Source organism: Venturia canescens, chromosome 4, assembly GCF_019457755.1.
Source record: "Venturia canescens isolate UGA chromosome 4, ASM1945775v1, whole genome shotgun sequence".
NCBI classification, from domain to species: domain Eukaryota; kingdom Metazoa; phylum Arthropoda; class Insecta; order Hymenoptera; family Ichneumonidae; genus Venturia; species Venturia canescens.
Genome location: NC_057424.1, coordinates 4,689,862 through 4,702,511, shown reverse-complemented (window position 1 = coordinate 4,702,511; position 12,650 = coordinate 4,689,862). Strand labels below are relative to the sequence as shown.

The following is a 12,650-nucleotide window of genomic DNA, read 5'->3' as shown; positions in this document are numbered from 1 at the left end:
TTGTGGATTTTTGAAATTCCCTTTTTTAAATTTTTTAAGTGGCTCCATTTTTACATTTTTGATCCAATAACCTTGAGACTTTTCAAAACTGATGGTAAATATGTCTTCTAAAACATATCCAAAATTCAAATTTTTTAAAATTTTTTTCAAAATTTTTTCAAGAATTTTCAAAAATCCACGAAATTGCTGAAAAAATTCATGAGTATTCGGAAAAATACACACATTTGATTCGTAAAAAAAAACAATAGGTCACCGCAAAATTATTGAAAAATTAATTGTTTAAACAATTTGTTATTAACTTCTGGGCAATATTATTATTGATAAATTGTTGTTCATAGCTTTCCAAATGTTGATGAAGTTTTTCAGATTTTTATTGCATCACAGAGTACGGAAATTCCAATCAGATATATTTTTGGTCGAGCTATCCATCCAGTTATGCCTTAATGTTATTTAGTAGTGAAATGGTAATTGAAAATGTCGATTTACCATAGCATCGCACAGCAATAAATTACTATCATTACAGCTTTCTTAACACAGAATTAATTCAATAAGAGCGCCTTAAAACGGAGCAAAAAATCTTGCCGCGATGAAAGAGAGCTGAGGATGTGAGCTCAACAATTTTTTTGTGTATCAACTTTCCGCGGTTTCACCGGGGGACAAAATAAACGAGAACACGTTGGAATCCTTTGTGACGAGATCACCAGTCTCATCGACGTCGTAGTCGTCCTCGCTACCGGAGTAGCCGTATCTTTTTTCTGCGACGCAGGAGCTTTTCCTCATCTCGTTCCGGTACGTCGAAAGATGGGAAGAGATGCTGCTTTGTGGCTTTTCACCGCAGGAGCACGCGGAAACGGAGCAGGGAAAAGGGAGACAGAAAGAATTTGAATGAGGTTCAAAAACCTCGTTAAGTCTCAAAAGTGCATGACTTTTCTGTCGGCGATCTTTTAGATTGCTTGCTCTTCTATCTGCTCCTTCATTATTTTTCTGTTTCATCATCTTTTCTGTGCATCATTTCACTAGAGCATTTTGTTCAAACACTTTCGGAGAGCATCGTTTTAAGCTTTTTTAAAATTTATTTAATCAATTTTTTAGTGTTTTATTGCATCAAGCGGTTTTGTGGTTTTACGATTTACGTTTTACTTTGTGTATTATGAAAACGTCCAAAGAGAGCTCATAAAGATCTATGGCTGACCGAAAAGTATTTTTTAAGATGGATTTTTAATTGATAAAAATCGAATGTTTCAACCAAGTGCAGCCGAATTGGAAAACTAATCGAAATTGGAGGTAAAGAAGCTCGTTGGATAAGAGCGCCAACAGTCCATGAGCGTAGGGAACTATATTTATTGATCGTTCGAAGCTTTCCTCGGTGGTCACGACTCGGGGTAGTCCAAGATGGCGACGTGGCTGGTGAACGCGTATACCCTTTGCCTTCTCGTCTCTCAAATCTGTTATATCCAGGGCTCCTCGGTTTCTAAAACCTTTACTTTTCCGGAATATCCGTACAAGGAGACAAGCAAAAATGTGAGTAGTAAAAAAGGAATTTGCAGTTGAAACTTCTGCTGCTGAATTGAGTTGTTTGGGTTTGTTTTTTCTTGTTCGTTCCCATGCTGCTTCTGTGATAGGATAGGAATTTCTAGGGCGCATGACACGACGCTCCCGAACGAAAGAGTTGTTTTTGTTTGAAAAAATCCTTCGAAATGATAGTTTTTTTATGCACGATCGATCCCGACCACGAATAATGTGAATCAGGATTCATTTTATCGAGGCAAATTCACTTACTCGGCAGGAACTGTTGTTCAGGGAGTACGAGCTAGCCTGCGAAACGAGCGGGGCGTGCAATATGCTGTCACAAAATCAGAGGGCCAGTTCGGTTGCGAAGACACGCTGTATAAGGGAGTGCGTGTCGCCTTCGTGTTATAAACAAATTTATTTATTCGATCAGGTGAGAATTCTTTTGGCCGAACGATACGCGAAATTTTCAAAAATTTTATCCTGGCGAATAAGCGCGATTAAACGTTTATTTTCAGTTGGAAGAAGGTGAGATAGACGTGAGACTAAATTCTTTCAAGGGTTGTTTCATGCAACGAAATGGTAGACCAAGAAAGTAGCGAGAAATCGATGACTCTCAATTACAGGAGCTATTATAGCTGGAACAATGAATCTTTATCTCCGTGGAATAAAAAAAAAGCCACACCTGTTCGACGGGAAAAACAGCCAAAACAGAAAACTATTGTTATTGCATCAAAGATGTTTCAGTCATTCGACAATGAATGATGAAAATGAAACGAAAATCAATTCTTCGAGGCCAAGCTACGAATTATATTGTGATATTTATATCAACACGCACAATTGCACGACACATCCGATATTACAATTATAAAAATGTATATTATATCGATCAAATGATTATGAAACTTTAGCACTCTCAATCTGCCGTAAAACGGTAAATTTTCTCTATTGCTGTAGACTATCATTGCCAATATCTCTATATATAATGTTAAGATTTTTCTTCAACTTCTTCTTCTTCTTCTTCTTCTTCTAGTACAAATATCAATAAATGAAGGAATTATTCTCGATATTTTATAACTAGAGTGTCGCTTTCTTTCCCTTTATGCATTGTTCATCGACGTCGAACTATTCGTTGCTCGTAGAGGTAAGTATCTCGACGACCAGTGTAAGACACGATTTTCATACGAAAACTTTTCTTTTTGATGCGGATGAACGAATTTTTCCATTGACGAGCATATGTGAGCATAGTAAAAAAAATGTATTATTTATACAGAGAGGAAATAAATACTTGCCGCATTAAATCGTACCATTCGAGAATCATAAGAAGCTCAATAAATTCTGGATGAAGACGCCACAGAAAAACTCCGACGATTGCGTTTTGGATCAATGGGGAACGATCGAGAATTCGTTTGTTGATAATTCAAATAAAAAAACGACATCGATCCCGAAGATGGTACCATTGAAATTATTGATTCATCCCCGCGGTTTATTCATATTGGATCTATAAAAACTGGACGAAAGTCCGATTACAAGAGGCGTGTATAACTCAATCTGGAACAAATGGCTATTTGATCTCGATACGTCGTCGTGCGACCGGTGACGACAATGACCTTGTTTTACAGCGATCTGTTACGTGTGGTAGCAGCTCGATGCCAAGTATCACGGAAAATGAATCTTTGCATAACTTTGTCAATAGGGAGTTTTATTCATGGACATGCGTACGAACTTAATTGCTCTGCCGTTGCTCATAAATTTTTTCAAACCGTGTGAAAATTCGATCATGGAAAAGCGGCCCTTTTTCCCTTTACCGTTTTCGTTTTTTCGTTGCGTTCTGAATGAATGAACAGAAACTCCATAATCATAATGTTAATTTATTTAAAAACTTTGATGACACTAAATCCTGTCACGCTGCTGAGCCTCCAAGGCGTTAGAAGAAGCAGCATTGGCATGAATTCCACATTTTTTTATCTTGAGAATCGAAAATCGTTCGTTGTTCGACAACTTACGAAGCGGATTCTGAAATTGAAAAGTTGTAGAATATTATAATTGCCATGTCGTTTGATCACGTTTTTAACGTCACATTCGCAAAATGCTAAAATATACTGACTTACGCATCTTCTTTCTGATCACAGTAGAACGTAGAGCAATAGTTTAGGATTTCGCGACTGAGAGCAATTGAAAAATAAAAATTACATCTGTTTATTGACATCGTAAAACACTTGGATATTACACCGTTTATAAACTGACACTACCTTTTTCGATATTATTATCTCGCTGACGATTCGAGGTACCCCCAAGCTAAAAATTCATAATAATGAACGTTATGTTATCGCGATCAGGTTTGTCAAAAATTTCGGAATGACGCGGGAGCATACGTACATAGTGATGGAATCCTTTTCCGTCAGGACACGAAACAACGAATCCATTAGGACGGCTCTGAACATTGCCCTGAAAACGACAAAACTTCTTAATAACAATTCAATTGGATTAAACTATTAAACTAGTTCTGGCTACTCACGTTTTTTCCTCTGTTAGGATCCATGTCAGAGCTCGAGAAAGGTCGCCAGCGATCGAGTTTCTGAAAATTATTGCACGATTTCGAGTGCATATTCATCCATTTCGATAGATTCACGGTGTTTCAATAATGATTTCGTAGTACTCACGTCACTGATTCTCAAGAAACCGTCGCTCATGGGGATACACTTGACTGTTTCGGATCGCGGCTAAAACGACGCTCGATTACAATTTAGCCGAATTTCCTCGGTTACTGGTTATTGTTATTTATTCATCTTACCCTCCAATTTCCATGAATGCTGTGCATGAGCAATGGCACCGAACACAAGACGACGAAGAGTGCCCTGGACACCATTTTTTCAAACGAGCGGATTCTCGTGTAGTAGTAACGAGCGAAACTCGCGATTATTTATTCAAACGGAATTGTGTGTGGCTCGAATTCATATGAGGTCTGACACTTTTCCTCTCGACCGATCGTACTGAGGAGTGCTCTTGAAATAGCGTGTTCCACAGATCATCGGCGTTCCGCTATCTTCGATTTTATAATTGAAAACTATTTCTACATACCTGTGCAGTATCTTTATTGCTTGGTCACCGAGTCACGATTCTCAAATCGATTAGAATACGGTTATAACGAAATTAAGATATGACTGAATAAACGAGAGTGAATTTCGAAAATATTTATTACTTTACAGACGTTGATACAATTCTGTGAACCATCGGTTGCAAAGTTCTCATATGTAGCATTTATTCATTCGCTCCACTAACTCCGTCTATTTATTTATCATTTTTTTCATATTTCGTTCTCCAATGTTGAACTTTTGGAAGGAACCGTTTGAATGATTACTATTTATTTTATTCTTTTGGCTCGACGTCATGCCCTGCTGCGGTGTGCAGGCATGGGTGGTTCGGATACCAGTTTGAGTTGGGATTTTGTGAGGAGCGATGTCGATGCACTTTCCTCTTCTACAGGCCTGCCATTTTTTTGGTTGATAATAATTGGCATTTATGAATATTAGGGTGGGTCAAATAAAAAGACTATGTTTATTTCACTCGATATAATAAAAAATAGAGTATCTTAAAAAAACTCTCTCCAAGTATTAGCCCTAAATATTCGAATTAAGGAGGGTGGCTACCGACGATACAATGTTGCCATGCTAAACCATGTTAAATACATTTAAAATTTCAAAATGATAAGAATTTAATAAAATTTGGTGAACATATTCTTTAGGGCCAAATTTGACAATACAATTTTTTTAAGATTTTTCTTCTGTACAGTTATCGAGTAATTGATCACTAAAGTTCAAGTGTATAAGCATAGCGTTTCCATATATATAGGTATACATTCCGGGCATAAGAAATCTGCTTTAATCCGTAATTACTCGATAACTAAGCAGAAGAAAATTTTGAAAAAAATTGTGTCTTCGCACTTGATGTTGAAGAACATTATCACCAAATTTGATAAATTTCTTATCAATTTGACGAACGTAGCCACCCTCCTTAGAAGGTCACTTATCCCTAATTCGTATTTCCCCTTTAAATAACATGGAACATTTTTTCTTCTAACTTCGGAATTTTATTAGGCCTTAACATTTGAGGTTGAGAGAATCTTTTTAGCACATTTTTATAGAATATTCGATGCTCTACAAAAAAGCCCTCTTGTTTCTAATCGATAAAAGTAACCGTACAGAAAATAATCAGTGATAATTAGTTCTGGATTCTATACTTACCTCGTTTTTTAGTACATAAATTTAACATTTTAAGAAACTTTAGTTATCAATAATAATAAATATATTGTAACGGTACGCTTTTGAGACGACACTCGCTACGCGTGAGTTCGAGCTACTAAAATTTTAGGAGCAGGCATGAAATGAACGAGAGAGTGAGAATTTGTGTTCGAAAATATAACATATTATTTACTGCAAGTGGTAAAACATCATCGATCAATGTTCCCAAATTGTAATAAAAAATACTGTAAGCTAAAGAAAAAACAACTTGGTACTCGTTTTTTAATACCAGTTTGACAATAAAATTCTTTTGTTGATAACAAAGATAATAAAGATAAATGACAATAAACATAGAAAAAAGATGTCTCAACTTTATTTAAAAACATATATTCATGAATTATATTATGAATAAACAACATATATTTATTCTTATTGATGACTAAAATTTCTTAAAATTTCAAATTTATGTACTAAAAAACGAAGTAAGTAGAATAGAACTAATTATCACCGATTATTTTCTATACAGTTACTTTTATCGATTAGAAACAAGAGGACTTTTTGTAGAGCATCGAATGTTCTATAAAAATGTGTTAAAGAAATTCTCTGAACCTCAAAGGTTAAGGCCTAATGAAATTCTGAAGTTGGAAGAAGAAATTTCCCATGACATTTGAAGGGGAAATACAAATTTGCGATGAGGGACCTCTTAATTCGAATATTAAGGGCTAATACTTGGAGGGAGTTTTTTAAAGATGCCGAAAACTTTATTTTTCATTATATCGAGTGAAAAAAAGAGTCATTTTATTTGACCCACCCTAATGAATATATTTCTATTCGTCGATGAATTATACTTATTACTAGTATTATCGCTGCTGAAAAACTCACTTTCAAAATGCCACAAAGTGTGCCATCCTCAGGTCTTCCCATCCTGAAAAGTGAATGGCCACCATCTGATCTGGGGCTAGCACATTTTAAACTGCTACATGGAGAGGTATTCCTATAGAATGCACTTCTCACTTCCGGCGCTATCTAAAAAATGGGAAAAATCTCATAATAATTTGACGATTTGTACCGACTTACTTACGGAGACACACTTACCGTACATTCTCCGTCGTAGCCTAAGTTCAAATCGATGCACTGCTGCGCTGGCCACGGTATCGTATCCGGCTATAAAAAATTCAAAAATCACACCACTTGTAATCCGAAAAACCTCAATACTGTAGTTTTTAATATTCAAAAACAAATGGAAACGCGAGAGCTCCTATTATGGGTCTCTGGGAGCGACTCCCTTGAACATGGATGTACTCGAGTCGCTACTGCAACTCTGGGTACCGAATTCGTCGTTCTCGTTTTTCTTACCAACCAATTGGATTCATCTCCCATCACGCTCAATGGCCCTAAGCACAAAAGTCCGAAGAAAACGGTGGCAATCATATCCGAAGGTGGATTATTCTGATGAAATTAATCTGCGATCAGTTGTCGATTTTGTTTTCGATTGACACAACGCGGGTTGTATTCTCCCGTAATCTGCAAACGTTTTTCACATGAACTCTACAATTAGATTGAAAATCGCTATAGTTTTTCGTTCTGCAAAATATATATGTCTACTTTATTTATATCAGACTCTGCTCGTTTTCTTCTGATGAACAAAAGAATCTTGTACGATGAAATTGGGTATCACGAGCTATAGGGTGATTCAAATTTTGAGAAAATAATGTTTTCGTGATATGCTAACACATCAACTTGCGAAATAAAGCGAATTATTTTTTAATCTCGTGACGTTTACGAAAAATCGAAAAAAAAAACTTTAGAATAACTATTGGCACGACCTCTAGATGTTTTTCCTCCAAGCTCAAATTTTGAGAGAATCAAGTTTAAAATCATATCTAAACATTTTTTTTGATGGCCTAAATTTTGAGAGCATTACTTTTGCATTATGGATTGATATAATCACATGCGACTTTGAAGGGGAAAAAAAATTTTTTTTAATCACTCTAATATACTAATTAAATTAAATTCGGACTGAACTTCGGTTTAATGACAATGTTGTACGTGCATTTACAAAAGAAAAAGATGTAAGTGTTGTAATTTCAAATTAATCAAGCATCGGATTGCCGATAAATCGAAGCATGCGAGCGCATCCACATTATGTAAACAAGTGCTTCGACTTACGATGATTTCAACTTTTCGTCGGTGAGAAAGACTCAGTCACTACAACGGTTCAGAGTACTTTGATATGTAGTTTCGAAATCGTCATATTTATATCCGCCGTTTACGCATAAAAATGGTCTATTTATCTAATATATGTGAGGAAAAAATGTGGCCGACAGATGAGCAAACACCTTCAATTCTGATAGCTTGATAAGAATCAATTGCTATAGAGATCTCCAAATGAACATACTTTCCGTATATTCAAGTTAGATTTGGTACAGAATTATTCTTTTTCTCTATATAGAAACAAAAAATTGATGAAGCATAACGAATAAATTCAGAGTGAATTGCTTCGTTACAAAAATTATTTTAGATCGAAGAATTTGAACAGCCTAAGTAAAATATCAAGCAATCATTAAACGTTTCGAAATACAAGAGATATTGTGTTCAATCATTTATTAAAAGGAGGGGGGGGGGGGGGGATAGACGTTTTGTTACAGGTAACAATCTTTTAAACATACCAAACGTGTCATATACATTTTCATACGAATACAATGATCGTGATAATGAAGATCATACCTTGTTTTGAATGTTAAATAATCTCTGGTAATTATTTTACAAGATAGAAAATATATTTTTCTTTACACGTCGGTCGAAAGTACGCAGTTTTTGCACCAATTTTAGTACCGAAAGTACAACATCTCTGCACTGTCAAAACTGCACGCGCGTCATTTGTCTTAGCGGGAGCAAACAATTTTGTCTGCATTCCGAAAGGTTTGACATAGTTTTATTGACGTGATTTTTTTGACGTTTGACGTTTAAATCGATATTGCCTACACAGTTTTTTAGAAAGACCGTGTCTAGTCGTCTGGAAACCGTATGAATAAGGTTATGTTACCAAAACAGCACTAAACTGCTACATATCCGGGCGAATAATATGCATTTATTCTTCCAGATGACATCGATGCGACGACAAAAAATAATGTAATCGAATCAAATATAGTAGCGGTTAATATTCATAGAGAAATTGTTAACTGCATGTAGCGAAAAATGAAAATGCGTGGAATAAATTTAACAAAAGCAGTGACACATTATGAAAGTACACACTTTTCTTTAAACGCATTGTTTGATCGTCCGGTTACCGTATATTTAGCATTAGCCTATTCGTCCGGATTATATATTGCTGCTGAGAACTTTTGTCGTGTGTACTTTCGTAATCCGTAGTCCGGACCATCCGGACTTGTAGCAGTTTAGCCTGAGTTCTTTGGTTTAGCGCTGTTTTCATAACATAACCTTATTCATACGATTTCCAGACGACTAGACATAGTACGTCTTCTTTAAACTATAATAATTGTATCGTTCGATTATTTATACTTGTTCCGTTATTTATAACCTAAAATATAAAAATGGCATAAGTTTGAACTTTTTATTTAATTATATTTGCTGTTTTTTGTATTGATGCCTGCCCCCGACCAGCTGGCACTCGCTTCGCTCGTGCCGCAAATGTCGGGGCAGGCATCAAAACATCTATCGATAGATGAACATTTCGGAAGAAACGTACTTTCGACCGGCTGTAAAGAAAAATAGTATACACCACCCGGGCAGACGTTTGAAAGCCCTGAACTGCGCCTCAAATGCCCTCGGCTTCGCCTCGGGCATTATGACGCGCAGTGCAGGAATTTCAAACTTTCTGCCCTTGTAGTGTAATATACTATTTTACCACCAGATAAAGTTCATTATTTCTTTAAGGAGAAAGGAAAATCGAACAGTCAGGGATAATGGAATTTTGTCACCTCTTTCTCTTTTTCTGAGGCTCATACTTCATGAAGATTTCACTAGTTCCCTAACTGATGAAAAACACGTAACATGAAAGTTAGTCAGCTTCAGGTAACGTAATTTCTTTATTAATTCACATGTACGATGAATTGCTGAATTTTATTTTGTTTTTTATTTGTGAAATTTTTGCCTGTCAAATATGAAAACAGCGTTTAAAAAATCTCGCCAGAAGTTATCAATGAAACCTTCCAAGTTGTTCACCGGGTTCGCGCCCGTCCGGCTATACAAAAGGTTAAGTTAATGACCTCTTGTTTTCTAGAATTCACAAAAGAAAACTTACGTCATTTGGTTTTTAACGATCCTTCGTCCACTTCGACACATACGTCATTGGATCGGATCGCGACTAATACGGCGCTGAATTACAATCTGGGCGAATTCCATGAGTTGTTATTAGAGGGAGTGCAGCATATATGAAATACCAGTTTGCTTTTAAAAAAGATCTGAAGCACTACAAGAGAAAACATGAGGAAAACTGCATGAAAACGTTAAAAAAACTGAAAAGTTTTGATCACCTTGAGTAAAAAATTTAAAACAGAACTTCAGAACTTCGTCGAATTTTGAAATGAACAGAAAATGTCTAAAAATGTCATTCGACTTAAGGTGCTGGTAATTTTCGCGGTATTCCTTCAAGTCCTGTAAGCATGCACTGATATTAAAAAAAAATCAAAACACCAAGTATTTGAAAAATAATTTATTGTTAGAAAGATACTTACACTCATGGATTCACTTGGTTTGCCGTTTTGAGAATCATTGTTTCCTCTTGCGTTCTTTGCGACACATTCCACTCCAAAATTTGTATCACCTAAACATGAAAGAATTGGATTTTCATCACGTTAAAAATATTTTTTATCGCTTTTGACGTAATGGAGCTCAAAATCTGAACAAAAATGTATCAATACTTACACAAATATGGTGAAATCGTCGAGAATTCAAGCCCATTGTTCATCGATAATAATACATCTTTCTCCACTCCAAGATCATTTTCGAATACAAAGTTCTGTAAAAGTATAAGCACACTAGCTCTCCAAATTAATGGTTGATCTCACGATTTTGCTCACCGTAACTCAAAATTCACAAACAAAGTCCAAAAATGTTGTTGCCTCGTTCATTGTTGCAATCCGTGAGACACTTTGTTCACATTAGAAGGTATTCGTCTGTCGACCGCACAGAACACAGCGTACTGAAGCACTGTCTTTTGTTTCTTCTCGTACTTTGTCGAAAAACTGCGTATACTCCCTTCTTCTCTCAGTTATACAGAACGGCAGCGCAACATTGGAAATATTCGTTATGAGAATCACTGCTTATACTTTCCATCGAGCAATTACGAATATCAGAAATCGAAAAATTGCTATGCCAAATAGTAATAACATATATCCGACAACAAAGTGATGTGATTACAAATATATGTTCGAATCTATGCTTAGAGTAACCAGAAAAAATGTTGTACCTTAAGTAAAATTAACGAGTCAGTTTACAAAAATTCTTCTATATGTTGCCGTATTTTACTATGCTCGCATACAAATTTCGTCGGTGCTTCGTAGCCGCCTCAGCGATGCTTACAACGATGCTTACAAAAAAAAATTGCTATAGGCATAGCAAATTTCATATCGCCTAATGTATGTTGAGTTTCATAGAAGTGCAATGCCACATCGTGACTTATATTTGAATACTGGCGTTGTTTACGTTCCATATAGTCTGGCCTTCAGACTACAATAAGGCGTAGAGCAATGTAAACAAATCGGAAACGAAAAATTCTTATGCAGCTGAAGTACAAAACAAAAGCCATGAAAATAAAACAATATGCGTGGTTAACTCTCGCATACTTTTGGTATACATTCATATATTGGTTGTTAAATTTTACTATGCTATTCTTCAGTATTCGAGATTTCCGAGACTTTGTTAATTATTAATAAGTTCTTGCCTAGCATGGTAATTTTTACAGGTAAGAGGAATGAAAAATCCTTTTCATGCGCATTACTATTTCTCATCCACATACAACTGTTTAAATACACGGGAAAAGAAAAATTATAAATTTCACAAATTGCTATGCTTTTTTGCAATTGGTGCTACGATTTTTTTGCTTTATATATTTCGTATAGGGCATTCTTCAAGAAGATTCGATTTCTTACTAAACAAAACGAATCTGTTTTCTCCGTGCAGAGGATAACAGTTATCAGCGTTCCTCTTTCGGTTGATGTCATAGCTCCAATTTATTTCTCTCCTTTACGGCCAACGCTTTTGAGAATCTTTCTTTGAACGATGAAGAGCCTACTTTATCTACATCAGGAGACGCGGTAACTGTTCGACGCCAAGTATTAAAAGAAAAAACTACCGCGTGAAAGAAAAGCCAGCGCAAGCCTTGTCGTACTGGCTTTACCGGTGCGAATATACCAGTTTTATGACTACAGAATTTTCAAACAGCTCTCACGTACAAATCATTTAATTAAAGAATCTGATAATTGGTGACGAATTTTTTTTCAATTTTTCTCTTTCCATTGGTCGTTGTTGCAAATAAATCCGTCCAGCCAATTGAATATACGCGCAGCCGAAAAGTGACTTTCGGATAAAATATTCTCAAGATTATCATAAATTTCTTTATTTTCTTTTTGGTAAAACTTCTGGCTCTTGCTTGTGAGCTTTCTATCGGTTGTCTTATAAACAAGATTTGTTTGATAGGTTTCGAAAATCCTTTCAACCAACCTGCCAGTGAATCAATTTAGCACGGAATTGTCAAAGGAAAATCAATTGGCAAGGAAAAGGTGAAAATATTTATTGTCCTACGTGCATTGTAAATACAGCTCTCTTAACTATCGATTGCAAAGATTCCATACGTGTTCATCTATATATCTATTACTCATAATAGGTTTCAAAGAAACAATTGTAGATCGTGTCTTCAGTTGCCGAGCATCTGTGCTC

The 12,650-nt window shown here is 35.8% G+C and overlaps 1 protein-coding gene across 2 annotated transcripts; it reads left to right on the top strand.

Annotated features, from left to right (window-relative positions):
- Nucleotides 1-1,369: 1,369 nt before the first annotated feature.
- On the top strand, nt 1,370-2,576 carry LOC122408886 (uncharacterized). Of its 2 annotated transcripts, none has more exons than XM_043415974.1 (4): nt 1,370-1,521; nt 1,787-1,942; nt 2,028-2,037; nt 2,136-2,576. In XM_043415974.1, the coding sequence occupies exons 1-4, from the start codon at nt 1,393-1,395 to the stop codon at nt 2,378-2,380; spliced, it is 540 nt and encodes a 179-aa protein (XP_043271909.1). In that variant the 5' UTR covers nt 1,370-1,392; the 3' UTR covers nt 2,381-2,576. The 2 variants fall into 2 exon arrangements, with proteins under 2 accessions (XP_043271909.1, XP_043271912.1); XM_043415977.1 differs by having other exon boundaries at nt 1,400-1,521; nt 1,801-1,942.
- The last annotated feature ends 10,074 nt before the right edge of the window (nt 2,577-12,650 follow it).

Bases quoted from the DNA above. Each gene is read 5' to 3' on its own strand.
- LOC122408886 (XM_043415974.1), top strand. From the start codon at position 1,393: ATGGCGACGTGGCTGGTGAACGCGTATACCCTTTGCCTTCTCGTCTCT. The intron at 1,522-1,786 runs GTGAGTAGTAAA...CTTACTCGGCAG, and splicing joins ACAAGGAGACAAGCAAAAAT to GAACTGTTGTTCAGGGAGTA.